General features: G+C 44.5%; 1 protein-coding gene across 6 annotated transcripts in view; it reads right to left on the bottom strand.

Moving 5' to 3' along the window:
- The window catches only part of ccdc171 (coiled-coil domain containing 171), a 311,057-nt gene that overhangs the window by 275,377 nt on the left and 16,346 nt on the right, over positions 1 to 19,334 (bottom strand). For all 6 annotated transcript variants that reach the window (XR_015078843.1, XM_085991681.1, XM_085991690.1 and 3 more), the window contains one exon: positions 13,080 to 13,270. Coding sequence is in view for 5 of the 6 variants with exons in the window: in XM_085991681.1 (XP_085847807.1) it covers positions 13,080 to 13,270 (191 nt within the window). In the remaining variant the exon portion in view is untranslated. The remainder of the gene's footprint in view (positions 1 to 13,079; positions 13,271 to 19,334) is intronic.

The following is a 19,334-nucleotide window of genomic DNA, read 5'->3' as shown; positions in this document are numbered from 1 at the left end:
TCAGTTGTCAGGATTTGATACCTGAAAGTGGTGGAAGCGGATTCCATAAATAATTTTAAAAGGGAGTTGGACAGGTACTGGAGGATGAGGAACTTACAGGGTTACAGACAAAAAGCAGGGATGTGAGACTAAGCACAACTGCTCTTTCAAAGAGCCGGCACAAGCACGACGGGCGGAATGGCCTCCTTCTGTACTGTAAGTTTCTATGATTCTATGAAAAGACTTGCATTAATGTAGCATCTTTCGCTTCTTTAGAGCTTCCCAAAGCACTTCTCAGCTAATGAATTACTTTGAGGTGTAGTCACTCATTTATGTAGGCAACTGCAGTAGCCACATAATTCAAGCCTGCCATGTAATTTCAGGGATATGAAGGCTGAGCTTAATTACAAGAGAAAATGTGTTGAGGACATGTTGCAATATTTCAATTTGAAACAATAGAGGTGCCATTTCACTGCTAGGTGTATTCTATAGGCCACCAACTAGTGGGAAAGATATAGAGGAGCAGATTTGCAGGGAAATTACAGAGAGGTGCAAGGACTACAGAGTAGTGATAATGGGTGACTTCAACTATCCTAATATAGACTGGGATAGTAATAGTGTAAAGGGCAGAGAGGAGGAAGAATTTCTTAAGTGTGTTCAGGAAAACTTTCTTGATCAATACGTTTCTGGCCCAATGAGGAAGGAGGCATTGCTGGATTTGGTTCTGGGGAATGTGGTGGGTCAAGTGGAGCAAGTGTCAGTCAGGGAACATTTAGGGAACAGTGATCATAGTATCATAAAATTTAGATTAGCTATGGAAAAGGACAAGAAGCAATCTAGAGTAAAAATACTTAACTAGAGGGGGGCCAATTTCAGTGGGATGAGAATGGATCTGGCCTGGGTAAATTGGAATCAAACATTGGCAGGCAAAACTGTAATCAAACAATGGGCTGCGAGATGGTTCTGGTACAGTCGAGGTACATTTCCAAGAGGGGGAAAGGCAGGGCAACCAAAGCCAGAGGTCCCTGGATGACGAAAGAGAGAGAAAGATGAAGCAGAAAAAGGGGATGTATGACAGATGTCAGGTTGAGAATACAAGTGAGAATCTGGTTGAATATAGAAAGTTCAGAGGGGAAGTGAAAAAGGAAATAAGAGGGGCAAAGAGAGGGTATGAGAATAGGCTGGTAGCGAACATAAAAAGGAATTCAAAAGTGTTCTTTGGCATATAAATAATAAATGGGTAGTATGGGGACAGGTGGGGCAGATAAGGCCAAAATGGAGACCTACTATGGGCTGCAGAGGGGCGTGGTTGAGGTACTAAATGAGTACTTTGCATCTGTCTTTACCAAGGAAGACAACACTGCCAAAGTCATAGTGAAAGAGGAGGTAGTTGAGATACTGGATGGGATAAAAATTGTGAAAGGAGGTACTAGAAAGGCTGGCTATACTTAAAGTAGTGAGGTTACCAGGACCGGACAGAATGCATCCTAGGGTGTTGAACTAGGGAAGGGTGGAAGTTGCGGAGGTACTGGCCATAATCTTCCAATCCTCCTTAGTTACAGGGGTGGTGCAAGAGGAGTGGAAAATTGCAAATGTCACACCCTTTTTTGAACAAGGGTGTAAGGATAAATCCAGCAACTACAGACCAGTCAGTTTAACCTCGGTAGTGGGAAAGCTTTCAGAAACAATAATCTGGTACAAAATTAACAGGTCACTTGGACAAGTGTGGATTAGTTAAAGAAAGTCAGCACGGATTTGTCAAAGGCAAATCGTTGAGTTTTTTGATGAGGTAAGAGGGAGGGTTGATGAGGACAATGCAGTTGATGTGGTGTACCTGGATTTCCAAAAGGCGTTTGATAAAGTGCCACATAATAGGCTTGCCAGCAAAGTTGAAGCCAGTGGAATAAAAGGGACAGTGGCAGCATGGATATGAAATTGGCAAAATGATAGGAAACAGTAGTGGCGAACAGTTGCTTTTCGGACTGAAGGAAGGTGTACAGTGGTGTTCCCCAGGAGTCGGTACTAGGACCACTGCTATTAATGACTTGAATTTGGGTGTACAGGGCACAATTTCAAAATTTGCAGATGACGCAAAACTGAAATATAGTGAACAGTGAGGCGGATAGTGATAGACTTCAAGAGGACATAGACAGGCTGGTGGAATGGGCAGATGAAATTTAATGCAGAAAACTACGAAGTGATACAATTTGTTAAGAAGAACAAGGGGAGACAATATAAACGAAGGGTACAATTCTAAAGGGGGTGCATGAACAGAGAGACCTGGGGGCGTATGTGCACAAATCGTTGAAGGTGGCAGGGCAGGTTGAGAAAGCGGTTTAAAAAAAGCATACGGGATCCTGGGCTTTATAAATAGAGGCATAGAGTACAAAAGCAAGGAAGTTATGAACCACCTTTATAAAACACTGGTTTGGCCTCAACTGGAGTATTGTGTCCAATTCTGGGCACCGTACTTTAGGAAGGATGTGAAGGCCTTAGAGAGGGTGCAGAAAAATATTTTCAAGAATGGTTCCAGGGATGAAGGACTTCAGTTACATTGATAGACTGGAGAAGCTGGGGTTGTTATCCTTAGAGCAGATAAGATTGAGGAGATTTGATAAAGGTGTTCAAAATCATGAGGGGTCTAGACAGAGTAGATAGAAACTGTTCCCATTGGCGGAAGGGTAGAGAACCAGAGGACACAGATTTAAGGTGATTGGCAGAAGAACCAAAGGCGACACGAGAAAGAACTTTTTTACTCAGCGAGTGGTTAGGATATGAAATGCGCTGCCTGAAAGGGTGGTGGAGGCAGATTCAATTGTGGATTTCAAAAGGAATTGGATAAGTACCTGAAAGAAAAAGATTTGCAGGGCTACAGGGAAAGGGTGGGGGAGTGGAACTAGCTGAAGTGCTCTTGCAGAGATCCGGCACGGGCTCGACAGACAGAATGGCCTCCTTCTGTGCTGTAACCATTGTATCTAGGTACTGGACACTGGATGGTGGCAATAGACTAGAAAAAAGCTAATGTGGTTCCAAAAGGAATGCAAAACAAACATGAACCTACAAACCCATGTTTTCAACCCTAATGTAAAATAATGCAATTGATCAGGAGTAAACTCAATTATCTGTACAATAACCACATTGTTATTAGCAGTAAACATAGATTCAAAAGGGTTAGATCCTGCCTGACCAACCTCCTTGACTCGTTTTAGGAAGTGACATCCAAGTGGACTGTGAAACCCTACTGTATGTTGTAACTAAACTTCCACAAGGCATTTGTCAAAGTTCCGGAAGAAAGGCTATTAGGTAAGCTCAAAGCTGTAGGGATTCAGGGTACAGGATATACTTTAATTTTGAGGCTCCAATACTCTTGCACCTTAAAGACAAAGACAGGCATTTATACAGCCCCTTTCACCACCTTCAGGATGTCCCAAAGCGCTTTACAGCCAATTAAGAACTTTTTTTTGGAAGGGTAATCAAGCAGGGTAGTGAAATAAGAGTGTGTTTTTTGGTCAAAGTACTCAATTCATTTTCTAGTGAAATTCACTATTCTTAAAAAAAAAGTTACAAAACTTTTGTAAGTGTCAAATTTCTGGACTATGAAGAAGATGGAAATGAATTTCTCTGTTAGACCACTCCGTGACATTGATGAGAAGCATACTCACACATTCTGAAGTGGTTCCTTTTTAAATTGGGGAAACAAAGATCAAAACGAAGAAGGAACATCCATTTGGAAAACGGTTTTAAAACCAACTTTTGTTTGGTGGGGATAGGTTCAATTAATTTATCATCCCCAAACAAAGCTCCTTCCTTATATTGCTTAATTAGATTATTGGACCTTTGATTGGGACTTCTATAGAACATTTTATGCTCATTTGGCATTCACTTATACCACATGCCTCATTACATGGAAAACATTTGATCCTCAAAAATTACTGCAGTAAGGAGGGATGATATATTAGCAGGGTCCTCTAATGAGGCCATATGGGTGGAGCTTAAAAACAAAAAGGGGGCAAGCACTTTGCTGGGAGTGTACTATAGGCCTCCAAACAGTCAGGGGGAGATAGAGGAACAGATATGTAGGCAAATCTCAGAGAAATGTGCAAATAATAGGGTAATAATAATGGGGGATTTCAACTTCCCCAATATTAACTGGGATAGTCAGAGTGTGAAAGGCTCAGAGGGTGTAGAATTCTTAAAGTGCATCCAGGAGAGCTTTTTGAGCCAGCATGTAGAAAGTCCTACAAGAGAGGGGGCGGTACTGGACCTAATTCTAGGGAATGTGGCCGGCCAAGTGGAAAAAGTGCTAGTAGGTGAGCACTTTGGTGATAGTGACCATAATATGGTAAGATTTAAGGTGGTCATGGAAAAGGACAGGGATGGGCCGGAAATAAAGGTTCTAAATTGGGGGAAGGCCGATTTTAATAGGACAAGGCAGGATCTGGCCAAAATGGACTGGGATCAGCTACTTGTAGGAAAATCCGCATCGGAGCAATGGGAGGCTTTCAGAAGGGAGATTGAGATCATACAATGGCAACATGTTCCCGTAAAGGTCAAGGGTGGTTCCAAAAACCACAGGGAACCTTGGATGTCAGGGGATATACGAGAATGGATTAGGAAAAAAAGGAGGGCTTTTGGTAGATACAAAAGGCTAAAGACGGAGGAAGCCCTAGAGGAGTACAAAAAGTGCAGGGGGATACTTAAAAAAGAAATTAGGAGATCAAGGAGGGGCCATGAAATAACACTGGCAAGCAAAATAAAGGAAAATCCGAAGATGTTTTATAAGTATATTAAGGGTAAGAGGATAACTAGGGAAAAAATAGGGCCCATTAGGGACAAAAGTGGCAATCTGTGTGTGGAGCCGGAAGATGTAGGAGGGGTTCCAAATGAATTTTTTGCATCTGTTTTCACTATGGAGAAGGACGATGTAGACATAGAAATAGGGCGGGGGGACTGTGATATGCTCGAACATATTAACATCGAGAGGGAGGAGGTATTGGCGGTTTTAGCTGGCCTAAAAATGGATAAATCCCCAGGCCCGGATGAAATGTATCCCAGGCTGCTGTGTGAGGCAAAGGAGGAGATTGCGGGGGCTCTAACACATATATTCAGGACCTCTCTGGCCACAGGGGATGTGCCAGAGGACTGGAGAACCGCTAATGTAGTACCATTATTCAAGAAGGGTAGTAGGGAAAAACCGGGGAACTACAGGCCAGTGAGCCTAACATCAGTGGTAGGAAAATTATTGGAAAAAATCCTGAGGGACAAAATTTGTCTCCACTTGGAGAGGCAAGGATTAATCAGGGATAGTCAACATGGCTTTGTCAAGGGAAGATCATGTCTGACTAATTTGATTGAATTTTTTGAGGGGGGTGACTAGGTGCGTGGATGAGGGTAACGCAGTGGATGTGGTATACATGGATTTCAGTAAGGCCTTCGATAAAGTCCCGCACAGGAGACTGGTCAAGAAGGTAAGAGCCCATGGAATCCAGGGTGCCTTGGCACATTGGATACAAAACTGGCTTAGTGGCAGAAGGCAGAGGGTGATGGTCGAAGGTTGTTTTTGTGACTGGAAGCCTGTGGCCAGTGGGGTACCACAGGGATCGGTGCTGGGTCCCTTGCTGTTTGTGGTCTACATTAATGACTTGGATATGAATGTAAAGGGTATGATCAGTAAGTTCGCGGATGATACAAAAATTGGTAGGGTGGTAAATAGCGAGGAAGGTAGCCTCAGTCTGCAGGACGATATAGATGGGTTGGTCAGATGGGCGGAACAGTGGCAAATGGAATTTAACCCGGAAAAGTGCGAGGTGATGCACTTTGGGGGGGACTAACAAGGCAAAGGAATACACAATGAATGGAAAGACCCTAGGCAAGACGGAGGGTCAGAGGGATCTGGGTGTGCAAGTACACAGATCCCTGAAGGCGGCGGAACAGGTGGATAAGGTGGTAAAAAAGGCATATGGGATACTTGCCTTCATTAGCCGAGGCATTGAATATAAGAGCAAGGAGGTTATGATGGAGCTGTATAAAACACTGGTTAGGCCACAGCTGGAATACTGTGTGCAGTTCTGGTCGCCACACTACAGGAAGGATGTGATCGCGTTAGAGAGGGTGCAGAGGAGGTTCACCAGGATGTTACCGGGGCTGGAGCGCTTCAGCTATGAAGAGAGACTGGGCAGATTGGGTTTGTTTTCCTTGGAGCAGAGGAGGCTGAGGGGGGACATGATTGAGGTGTACAAAATTATGAGGGGCATAGATAGGATGGATGCTGAGGAGCTTTTTCCCCTTAGTAGAGGGGTCAATAACTAGGGGGCATAGATTCAAGGTAAAGGGCGGGAGGTTTAGAGGGGATTTGAGAAAGAACTTTTTCACCCAGAGGGTGGTTGGAGTCTGGAACTCACTGCCTGAAAGGGTTGTGGAGGCAGAAACCCTCACAACATTTAAGAAGCATTTGGATGTGCACTTGAAATGCCATAGCATACAAGGCTACGGGCCAAATGCTGGAATATGGGATTAGACAGGGCTTGATGGCCGGCGCGGACACGATGGGCCGAAGGGCCTCTATCCGTGCTGTATTACTCTATGACTCTATGACTCTAAAAAGATATAATGAGAATTCAATGTACTGCCCCCTTTTCCTGTCACACTTCGCTCACATACACATTCACACACAACTTGTGCTTTCGGCTGCTTTTCAGAAAATGGCCAGGAGAGGTCATTATCTGTATTAGGAAATGTCTTACAACAGCAACTACATATACAATACCCTCACGTTCTACCTAACATTGTAGTTTCCTCAAATTATTTTTCTTCAGTATTGTAGTACTGATTTTTTGAACCAGTTCATTTAATAAGAACAATGTTTTACAGAAAGTACGAAACAGATAATACGAAATAGAAAAGCTCAAGTCAAAATCCACTCATTTTGTTAATAAAAGTTTTTTTTTAATCCTATGTTTTGTTATGCTCAGAATATTTCATAAAAACAATTAAAACCTACAAATTCAAATCTTACTCGAGATGTACAGTAGTCAATGCAGGTGGAAGAGGCAAAAATTACTCCACAATAAGGCTGGCCCCTCAGTACCAGTGAATAATATTCCAATTGTCAAACAGCAGGCTTAACAGGGGAGTGGTAAACTTTGGTCACGATGTGGAGGGGGGGAGGGGGGTGGGGATGGGTAGGAACAAAGTATTACCACAATTAAAATAATGTTGTAATTGTGACATATGCAATACTTTAACTATAGGTATATTGTTAAACTTGTACTTATAGCAGCATTATTGAACCAATCTAGAGAATATGCTCAAATGTATGCAAGGCTGAAATTTTTAACTTGCACTTCAATGCGAGGCCAGTTGCATGAGAAATGGTACCACTCCTCAAATCAGCCTCAATGTGAGGTTGCAGCTCCTGAGTGGAGAGAGTTTAGAACCTGAAAGGATGGCAAGAAGTCCCATCTATCCTATTAAAGGCCAAGTGAGGTTTCTTTGCCAAGAAGGTTTCATAATTAAAATTCTAAAAATGTATTTCTTCCCCATCAAGATTAATTAATTTCCTGTTATGTGAATCAGAACTTTAAACAGGCTGGCTACCCAACAGCACTGGCACATTAACAAAATAGATGAAAATACAAGACAGCTTAAAAAGGAGGTAAAACATCAGGCAATTGCCTCCTAATTTAAATAAATTAAGGAAGCCTCAATTTGCTCACCCTATACTTCAGTTGGAAAACATCTCTCCAAACATTGTCACATTCCCAGTAGAGGAAATACTTTTTCATTTTGCAACTTTCTGGCCCAACTTCTGTAAATGACTCACAGGGGTGCAAATTTCAGAGGACCAATGGCATGGATCCATTGCATAGTAACTTTAGAGAGACATATGCTCTCATGAATGTTTTACTTGGATAAGGTGTTACCCACCCATGAGGGCACCCCAACCTTGCCCCTTCTGTATCAGAGGGTGGAGTGGGAAACCTCTTTCCAAGCTACTACCAATGCTACAGGCTCTTTATAAATAGATTACAATTTCATTATACATAGCAGACAGAGGAATTCTCCTCCTTGTTCTCCATTCACTGCCTCTTCACTACAGTATTACTGCATCCCACCACTGTTCTCTTTCAGGAAAGAAAGAAAAGAGTAATGATGAGGGTGAAGTGAATTTGGAAAATATGTAATTTTTCCGCCAATATGAAGAATATATACAAAGTTAAACATGCAATGTTGAAGGAAAATCTGTACAGGGTGAGGTACGTCCGACACACTATTTGGAGCTGGTTCTCGCACTCGGGTACAAGTTGCAGTGGTCAGTCTCCATTCCTTTCTCCAGTCCTCGTTATTGGTTAATCCAGATCTTGCTTCCATGCATCTCATACCCTTTCAGTGTTATTCATCATAACGGAAGTAGGTGAATGTAGCGCAGATGGAGATATATCTGGGGAACTGTTCTGTGCTTGGCAGGTTTCGTTCAAGAGATGCCATTACCTGTTGGATCCTGAGGAATACATTGGGTCCCTGGTAAAAGTGGCAGATCTGGAGGTAGTAGAGAGAGAGTCTTGTTGACGCAAGTACACAGTTTGATCCTCATGGAGCAGCCTGACCAGCCTAATGCTGCCTTACTGCTACCAGGCCTTGAATCCACTTGCAGATGCACAAGTCACAGTTGTGGAGAAAGAAACGATAAGCCAAGATACAGGACTCATTCCAGATCAAAAGTGTTAGTGAAGCATTTTATGATGTCTGGTCTGACTGTCGGCACTGTGGGGGTGAAAGGCTTTGATAAAACAATACTTGGATCTACACCTAAAGATTTTGTGGGGAGGCCTTTGTTGCAATTCGAGCTCTTTACGAATGCCTCCTATTTATAGTCATAGGCTAAAACCTAATACAGGTAAACAGCTTTATTTCCTTTTTTTTTTTTTTTTAAATTGTAGAGAAGCAAAAGGGATAATCAGTAATATAATGCTAGATTTACACAATATGCCTAGCTGTCTTGAAATAATAAAGTATCCAAAATCTTAGATTACTTTTCAGAATCTTTCACGTGGGACTTCGAAGATCGTAATGTGGGCACACTTCTGCCCATATCTCACGGTCAAGATATGAAAACAAACTATTGAAGTATGGGATCTACAGAATACAGAAAGCCATCTGCATGTGTCCACGCTAAGATCAAAAAATTAATTTGCACTAAGTTTCTTTGAAGATAATCCAGATTCTCTCTCAACACAGATAAATAAAACATTAATACCTTCCATCATTTAAGTGGATGGAAGTTAAAAAGCAGCCCATTCACTGTCTGGAATGTCATTTACTAAGGAGGCCTGGAACAAAACCCATTGGAATGGTCATCTTCATGACACTCCCTTAAAAGGTTCTAACTAAGTCAATGGGCCCCATTGGCTTCCAGTGGGAAACTTATACATTATTTCACAACCTGTGGCACTAGCAAAATGAGCCACTTCCCTGTGAAACCAAAGAATTATCTGCAGACATTATCCCGGAATTCATTAACGGCAATATTGGCGACCAACACCATGGTTCAGAATGTGCGGTCAGCAGCGAAGCAAAGGCGATCGCCGCTGGCCCTGAAGAAAGCTGCCCAGAGATCTCAAGATTTCTGTGATGAGAAGTTTGCCTTTTCCAACACGCAAGAGATTGCAGCACTCTATAATGGGAAATCCCTACTGTGATCTGCTGGGATGTCAACAAACATTTTTTAAAGTTACTTTAAAAAATTGTATTTACTGTATTATAAATGGGGAAATTTGACACTCCAAAAAATTAAAAGTAGTTTTTCAGGGCTGTAACATTTGTTTAGCAGTCAATGCACTGTTAAAACCCCAGTTACACCTAATCCATCAAGGCCAAACTTTTAATGGGATATTTAACAGCGATATTACCGCGGAAAAGCCCAAGTTTTCATCAGTTTCACTGACTACACGGATTGACGTCTATGGGAAGGGGGCCACAGCCAGTGTCGGATGTGCTACATCCTGAAGTTGCGGTCAGTTTCAAAGGGGTAATAACAGCAAATTGCGGCCCGTAGTCGGATACAGATCTGCCATACTGGGGCCCAACTTAATACAGAGGAGGTTATTTAACAGGGACACGGTTAAGGGCAATGTCTCTGATCTGATAACATGGGGTTCGGTTGCAGTATGTACGGATAGGATGTCCATGTCGGGTTTAATTTGCTTGATGAGTTTGTACTGAAACAGCATAAATATATAAATCAACATTAAAGTGGGCCCCATATGCATAGGGTTATCTGCTGAATTGCATATGATCCCTAGCCATATTTCATTACCGATTGCAGTCCATGCTTTGCGCACGAGCTCAATAAATATTAATATATAAAAATAATATCAGTCGGGGGGAAAATGAGAACATGTCTGGCTGTTAAGCCACTTATTTTATTACTTAATTGAGGTTTAAAATTTCAATGAAATTCCTAGTACAAGTCAGTAAAAATGTCACCCTCAGGCAACTACTGATCGATTGAATACTTTACTGATTCCGAGCCTTTCAGCGCCATTCTGTAATGGTCTAAGTGGCTGTGGTGATCACAGTTGCATTAATTCAGCAAACTTGATCTCGTCACTGATTTTAATGGGGCACAGAGCTATGATAATTAGCTGTACAACTTTTACACCAAAAGTCTCTGTGGAGCAGCGCAAAAATCCCAACAAGTTATGGTGTGGTGTGACTAATGACAAGTCACTCAGGCTTTAATTTCTACACCACAATATGGCATGCACATAGATGCGCCATAACTAAGATGCAAGTTTTCAGCAATTTTTTTTTTTTTATTCGTTCTTGGGATGTGGGTGTCACTGGCAAAGACAGCATTTATTACCCGTCCCTAATTGCCCTCGAGAAGGTGGTGGTGGGGAGACGCCTTCTTGAACCGCTGCAGTCCATGTGGTGAAGCTACTCCCAGAGTGCTGTTAGGGAGTGAGTTACAGGATTTTGACCCAGCGACGATGAAGGAACGACGATATATTTCCAAGTGAGGATGTGTATGACTTGGAGGGGAACTTGGAGATGGTGTTCCCATGAATTCAGGTACATTTGTCTTAGACACAGACAAAAGAATTTCTTTCAGAAAGCATCTAACAGATTACTTTAAATTCACAATATTGTCTATTTACAATTTTACAAGAACCAGATATAATCAGAGATGTTATGGTTTAAAGCAAGATGGGGCTTAGCTTCTGTCAAAGCCCCAGTGCATGCAATGATTTTCCATAGTGTCCAATGTTCAAGAGACTTCTTAGCCCGTCTTAAATGACTTGAGAGGTGATGCCAGCTTAGTCTTACTCAATATCTACTCAAACAGACCCAGTGCTGTGCCTTGAAGTTCTTTAAAAGATATGCCAGAGCACAGAGGGGCAGCATATAGAAGAGGTCATGGTCAACTCACATTCTTTTATTGTATCGCTCCAACAGAGAACAACAGGCTATCCCATTAGTGCGTACACTGAACTGCAAAGAGGAGGAGGAAAACATTGTATAGCATGTTGAATGCTGGCGTTACTATCACAAAGCACTGGACTCCAGTTTTCAATGTGCAAATTGGTGGTTTTCCCATACTTGTTCTGGAGCCTTCTAAAGAAAAGGCACACCTTTTTTGGTAGACTTAAATTTGTCATCAAAGCCAGCTAACTTCCTTAACAGGTTGAAAGATTCTAGGGAATGAGGTGGAAGAGTCCTTCACATACAACAGAATATTGCCTGCATAGCATGATTTTATATGCACCAAAACCACCCCTTCTCCCTAAAAAAAAACCCAGGGAGACCTTTAAGCCTTAAAGGGATCAAGCATTTCAGACAGCGGAAAACCAAAAAGAAAATTCCTTGTTCACAAAGGACGAAGATCCTGCACTTGTAAGCAATCTGTTACAACACAGTCCCCTAACTTTCTCTATTTAGCACCAAAGAAGAGACTCCTGAAATAAAAAGTGTCAGTCAGCATAGGCGAAATCCGAGAAGGTGGGACATAGAAAGAACACCATCAACACATGGCGAATAATTAGATTATGGAAGTTCCAGTTGTGTAATGGGCATAGATTCTGGTACACGAGACATTGAAGAGGGTCTTCACATAGCTCAATTATTTGAAATATTTCTTGAAAACGTGATCATAGAATCATAGAATGGTTACAGCACAGGAGGCCATTCGGCCTGTCGAGCCCATGCTGGCTCTCTGCAAGAGCACTTCAGCTCTTCACCCGTCCTTTCCCCGTAGCCCTGCAATTTTTTCCCCCCCTCTGGTACTTATCCAATTCCCTTTTGAAAGCCACAACTGAATCTGCCTCCACCACCCTTTCAGGCAGCGCAGTCCAGATCCTAACCACTCACTGAGTAAAAAAGTTTTCCCTCATGTCGCCTTTGGATCTTCTGCCAATCACTTTAAATCTGTGTCCCCTGGTTATCGACCCTTCCACCAATGGGAACAGTTTCTCTCTATCTACTCTGCTAGACCCCTCATGATTTTGAACACCTCCATCAAATCTCCTCTCAACCTTCTCTGCTCGAAGGAGAACAACACCAGCTTCTCCAATCTATCCACGTAACTGAAGTCCCTCATCCCTGGAACCATTCTTGTAAATCTTTTCTGCACCCTCTCCAAGGCCTTCACATCCTTCCTAAAGTGTGGTGCCCAGAATTAGACAATACTCCAGTTGAGGCCAAACCAGTGTTTTATAAAGGTTCATCAAAACATCCTTGCTTTTTGCATTCTATGCCTCTATTTATGAAGCCCAGGATCCTGTATGCTTTTTTAGCCACTTTCTCAACCTGCCCTGCCACTTTCAAAGATTTACACACATATACCCCCAGGTCTCTGTTCATGCACCCCCTTTAGAATTGTACCCTTTAGTTTATATTGCCTCTCCACGTTCTTCCTACCAAAATGTATCACTTCGCACTTTTCTGCCTTAAATTTCAATCTGCCATGTGTCTGTCTATTCCACCAGCCTGTCTGTCTTCTTGAAGTCTTATCACGATCATCCTCACTGTTCAGAATCATGACAATTTATAAATGCATATACACACGATTTTAGAAAGAAATACTGGACACCATTTAGTACCTGCAGGATAGCATCAATTCGATTCCTCTCAGCAATCAGAAACTCATTTTCTGTATTACAGTTCCGAATGATCTTATCCCTATCCTCCTGTTCACTTTGGAATATCTGCTGATCATCTTCCCTTGCTTGTGTGGAAATTTGTAGAGTCTTTTCCAAATCCTCCACTCTCTGCTGAAGTTCTGAATTTTGTACTGTTTATTATTGCAATAAAAGAAAAGAAAGCAATTCCAGATTCTGTTTAAACCAGTTATTGGCAGTTTTGATCTACAATGTTAATCTATAGTGTTGCAAACTTCAAAAACAAAACATTTCATGTAAATCATGTACATCAATCCTTCGCTGAAGAACATCACACATTAACAAGCTTCACAAAGATTCCCTAAAACAAAATCACACCACGCAGACACAAAAAGTTATTTGACACACTTGAGTTATTAAAAGGCTGTAGCTTCATACTGCAGATCATATCATCTAAACTCCATGAGGTTTCTGATGTAACCCTGCTAAAGTATTCAATTTTCAGAACACCATACACATGTACACTGGCATTTCCTTCCATCAGCTGCAGAGTTGGTGATTACATCACAATCAGTCCTTCTATGTGCAACAAAATCATGTCCTAATCAATGTCATTATGTCACTAATTAATGATGGAGAGGAAACATAATAAAATTGCTACTGCTGACTCGACACACGCAAGCATAAGAAAATGGTACAAGGAACTAACTTCAAATTCTTAAGTGGATAGCAAAATACTGCGGATGCTGGAAATCCGAAATAACAACAGGAAACACTGGAAAAACGCAGCAGGCCAGGCAGCATCGGTGGAGAGAGAAACAGAGTTAACGTTTCAGGTCGATGACCTTTCGTCAGAACTGGAAAAAAAAAGCAGGAAATGGAAAGCAAGTTTGGGGGCTGGGAAAAGGGGGAGGGGATGAAAGAACAAAAGGGAAGGTCAGTGATAGGATAGAAAGCAGGAGAGTTTGAGAGACATTGAGAGATTCAAGGCAAGGGGAGGTGGAAATGGGACAGGTTAAGGAACAAAGGATGGCTCTAGACTCTGACACCTCCTCCTACCTCCACCTGGACCATGACCCCACTACCGAACATCAAGCTACCGTTTCCAAGACTGTCACTGACCTCATTCTCTGGAGATCTTCCACCCCACGGCCGCCAACCTCATCGTTCCCCAACCCCGCACAGCCCACTTCTACCTCCTTCCCAAGATCCACAAACCGGACTGCCCTGGTAGACCAATAGTTTCAGCCTGTTCTTGCCCCACGAACTTCTCTCTTCCTATCTCGACTCTTTTTTTCCTCCCCTTGTCCAGTCTCTTCCCACCTACATCAGCGACTCTTCCGACGCCCTCCGCCACTTTAACAGTTTCCAGTTTCCTGGCCCCAACCGCCTCCTTTTCACTTTGGACGTACAATCCCTCTACACCTCCATCCCCCACCAGGATGGCTTGAGGGCGCGCCGCTTCTTCCTTGAACAGAGGTCCGACCAGTCCCCATCCACCACCACCACCCTCCTCCCCCTGGCTGAACTTGTTCTCACATTGAACAACTTCTCCTTTGACTCCACTCATTTCCTCCAAATCAAAGATGTTGCGATGGGAACCCGCATGGGTCCTAGCTATGCCTGCCTTTTCGTGGGATATGTGGAACACTCTTTGTTCCAGTCCTACTCGGGTCCCCTCCTGTAAAGTCCGCGCCTCAATAATACACAGACTTCGGGAGAACAGTTTAACAGGTACTTTACTGAACAAGAGGCAGCTTGAAACTGAAACTACAGAAGCCTGCTAGGGCCTTTTATACAGGGGTGGTCACTGCCGGTACTGCAGTCTAAGACCAGTTATTCCCTTAAAGGTACATACACAACAATTCCTCCCCTTTTAGATAAACAGTACATAACATTCATTTAACAACTAATTAATAACTAATTAGAATTACACTTTTCTCAGTAATATATACATCAACTGAAATAGTCATTTATAAGTTCAGTCTTTGAGGAGGCTTCCTGATCCGGACTGGATAGCGCCTTTCGAGTATCCTGTTCTTGCGGTGGGTTCAATTCTGGCTCATTGTCATTGGTTGGTTCGTCAGCTTCCAATACCCCTGCTTCTGAGGTAGACGCAATCTGTACTTCGGGCTCATTACCAGGTGCACATGCTTGTGGTACAGGTTTGGCTTGTTCCTGTGACTCTAGAATCTGGTCAGCATGACGTCTCACGATGCTCTCTCCAACGTCCACTGTGTACATTAGTGGTCCCTGCTGTGTGCATATCGCGCCTGGCTGCCATTTTTCTGTTCGGTAGTCGCGGGCCAAGACTGGTTGCCCTATCTTGAAGCTCCTGGTTGGCTTCTCATTTATGTGCTGGAACTGCTTATCCTCAACATCTCGTCTTATGTTTGGTTTGAGCAAATCCAAGCGACATTAGTGTCTCCGGTTGAAAAACAGTACGGCTGGAGTTTGGTTGGTTACTGCATGCGTCGCATTCCGGTAAGCAAACAGGAAGTTATCCACCTTGTGTTGCAGTGGTATGTCGTCATTATACATTGCCTTTATGGCCTTTTTAAAGGTCTGAACAAACCTCTCGGCCAATCCATTTGTGGCTGGATGATATGGGGCAGATGTGTAATGTTTCACCCCATTATTCTTCAGGAACCTCCGGAAATCCTCAGACACAAACTGTGGGCCATTGTCGGAACAGATCTGTTCTGGCAACCCATTCCTGGCGAAGATGGTCCTTAGGACTGCAATAGTTTTCTCCGTGGTGGTGGAGGACATTTTAATGACCTCTGGCCATTTCGAATGGGCGTCCACAGCGATTAGAAACATTGAGTCCATAAATGGACCAGCAAAATCAATGTGTACCCGTTGCCATGGAGATGAGGGCCACTCCCATGGATGTAGCGTTTTGGACCTTCTGGCATCCTGTGCATCTCTTGGTCATATCCTCGATTTCTTTATCGATTCCCAGCCACCACACAAACGCCCTGGCTAGGCTCTTCATTTTTACCTCTCCCAGATGACCCTAGTGAAGCTCATCGAGTACTCGATCTCTCAACTTGGGTGGAATTACCACTCGGGATCCACACATCAAGGTTCCCCGGCACACTGACAGCTGTTCCCTCCTTGGCGAAAATGCTAGCAACAGTGAGTCGCCATATGCTGGCCATCCCTTCACCGTCAAATCATAGACCCGAGTGTGTGTCAGGTCATTTCGGGTTTCCTTCTCAGTACTTGCGTTTGTAACAGGCAAACATTCGACTATGGTCGCATGGAATATCTCCATAGGGTCCACTGCAGGTGCTTCTTCCGCTGTAGGCAACGGTAGGCGCGACAGCCCATCAGCGTTTCCATGCTGTTTCGTACCCTTGTACTCTGTCGTACTGATGTGCTCCTAGAAAAAGTGACCATCTTTGCAGCCGTTGCGCCGTCATCACCGGAACGCCCTTCTTTGGGTTAAAAATTGAGACCAGGGGTTGATGATCAGTCAGTAGGGTGAATTTCTGCCCGTGCAGATAGTGATTGAACTTCTTCACCCCCCACACCAGGCTGAGGGCCTCCCTGTCAATCTGGGCATAGTTACGCTCGGCTGAGGTTAGCGAGCGCGATGCAAAGGCTATTGGCCTCTCTGAACCGTTACGGAATTTGTGTGACAGCACCGCTCCAATGCCGTAAGGCGACGCATCACATGCCAACCGAATTGGTAGCGTTGGGTTGTAGTGGGCCAATACTTCTTTTGAAGTGATTAGGCATTTACATTCCTGAAAGGCACGCTTACACTCATCACTCCATTTCCATGTTACACCAGTTTGAAGGAGGGCGTTCAGTGGGTGCAGAATTGTAGATTAATTCGGCAAGAACTTATGGTAGTAGTTCACCAACCCGAGGAACGACCTCAGTTGTGACACATTTTCTGGTGCTGGAGCCTTGACTACAGCCTCAATCTTGTCGGGCGACTTATGCAACCCTTCCTCAATCATGTGGCCACAATACGAGATTTGTCTCCTGAAGAACTCGCATTTGGGACGGTTGGCTCGTAGCCCATATTCCTGCAACCTCGTGAGCACCTGTTCCAGGTTGGCAAGGTGTTCATTGTCATTTTCGCCTGTAACCAGGATGTCGTCCAAATAACACTGGGTCCCTGGGATCCCTTGCAGGACTTGTTCCATTGCCCTCTGCCACATAGCCGGGGCCGACGCTACCCCAAATACCAGTCAATTGTACTGGTAAAGGCCTTTGTGAGTGTTTATCGTGAGGTATTTCCTAGATGCTTCTTCCACCTCCATTTGTAGATACGCTTGAGTCAGGTCAATCTTTGTAAAATGTTTCCCTCCAGATAGTGAGGCGAAAATATCTTCTATCCGCGGAAGCGGATACTGTACTGTGTGCAGGACTGGGTTCAGTCACCTTGAAGTCCCCACAGATGTGAACCTTCCTTGGCTCCCCAGGCGTGCTGCTCAATGCTTTCTTCATTACAGGAACGATGGGTGTGGCCCACTCGCTCCAGTCCACCTTAGACAGCATCCCCGAACGCTCCAGACTCTCCAGTTCAGCTTCCACAGCTGGGCGTATCGCGTATGGCACCGGTCTGGCCTTGAAAAATTTTGGGGTTGCGTTATCCTCAATCTTTATGGTTGCCTTTACTCCTTTTAGAGTCCCAAGTCCTTGTTGGAACACCTCGTTGTCGAAAGCAGTGATACTGCCACTTTTCAGCATCTTGGGCGCTTTTGCTTCTTCCCCTTACTGCCACGCTGCTCCTAGCGTTCTACGGGGTAATGGCGGCGACCTGCAGCTTTGGCGCGTCTCGCTTTCCTTCCCCCCCCCCCGGTTTAGTTTCTCTCCGCTGTCCTGTTCTCGAGCACCGACCGCGCCCTGTGCGCTCCACCCTCTCTCGTTTTCTTTTCCCGGCGATGCTGCGCGGCCCGATTTGTAGAGCCGCTCGATCGAGCTTGAGCCCGCCGCAGTCCGGAAGGGTCAGCGCGCTACCTGCTACCAGCACGATTCGCTGGAACCACAGTCTCTCCCGCAATTCTCCGAACACCGATGGGTTCTTTGGGCGGTTGCCCTCGGTCGACGCCCGTTGCTCAGACTACGACCTTCCTTTCAGGCGAGATCCCCGTGAGATGATGCCACACTGCAGGTGAGTTCGAACTTACTTGTCGCCACTGTAAAGTCCGCGCCTCAATAATACACGGACTTCGGGAGAACAGTTAACAGGTACTTTACTGAACAAGAGGCAGCTTGAAACTGAAACTACAGAAGCCTGCTAGGGCCTTTTATACAGGGGTGGTTACTGCCGGTACTGCAGTCTAAGACCAGTTATTCCCTTAAAGGTACATACACAACACCTCCCTCACCTCTTTTTCTGGTACATTGATGACTATCGGTGCCGTGTCCTGCTCTCGCCCTGAACTAGAAAATTTCATTCACTTTGCTTCCAATTTCCACCCTTCCCTCACCTTCACATGGTCCATCTCCGACTCTTCCCTTCCTCGACTTCTCCGTCTCCATCTCTGGGGATATGTTATTGACTAACATTCACTACAAGCCCACTGACTCCCACAGCTACCTGGACTACACTTCCTCCTACCCCGCCTCCTGCAAGGACTCTATTCCATTCTCCCAGTTTCTCCGTCTCCGCCGCATCTGCTCCGACAATGCCACCTTCCATACCAGTGCTTCCAACATGTCTTCCTTTTCCCTCAACCGAGGATTCCCCTCTACTGTGGTGGACACAGTCCTTGACCGTGTCCGTTCTATCTCCCGAACTTTTGCCATCACCCCTGCCCCTCCCTCCCTCCCGGAACCACGATAAGACTTCCTTGTCCTCACCTTTCACCCCACCAGCCTCCACATTCAACAGATCATCCTCCGCCATCTCCAGCGCAATCCTACCACCAAACACATCTTCCCCTCACCTCCCCTTTCAGCATTCCGTAGGGACCACTCCCTCCGTGACACCCTAGTCCACTCCTCTACCACCCCCAGCACCCCTTGCCCTGGCACCTTCCCGTGCAAGCGCAGGAGATGCAACACATGCCCTTATACCTCCCCCCTTCCCACTGTCCAGGGCCCTAAACACCCCTTCCAGGTGAAACAGCGATTTACTTGTACTTCCTGCAATTTAGTATACTGTATTCGCTGCTCACGATGTGGTCTCCTCTACATTGGGGAGACCAAACGCAGATTCAGTCCGTAAGGGGGAGTCCGAGCTCCCGGTGGCCTGTCACTTTAATTCACTGC

Source organism: Somniosus microcephalus, chromosome 1 (genome assembly GCF_052327205.1).
Source record: "Somniosus microcephalus isolate GS21.2 chromosome 1, FLI_Smic_1.0, whole genome shotgun sequence".
NCBI lineage: Eukaryota > Metazoa > Chordata > Chondrichthyes > Squaliformes > Somniosidae > Somniosus > Somniosus microcephalus.
Note: the sequence above shows the minus strand (reverse complement) of the source record. Positions and strands in the feature narration are given on the sequence as shown.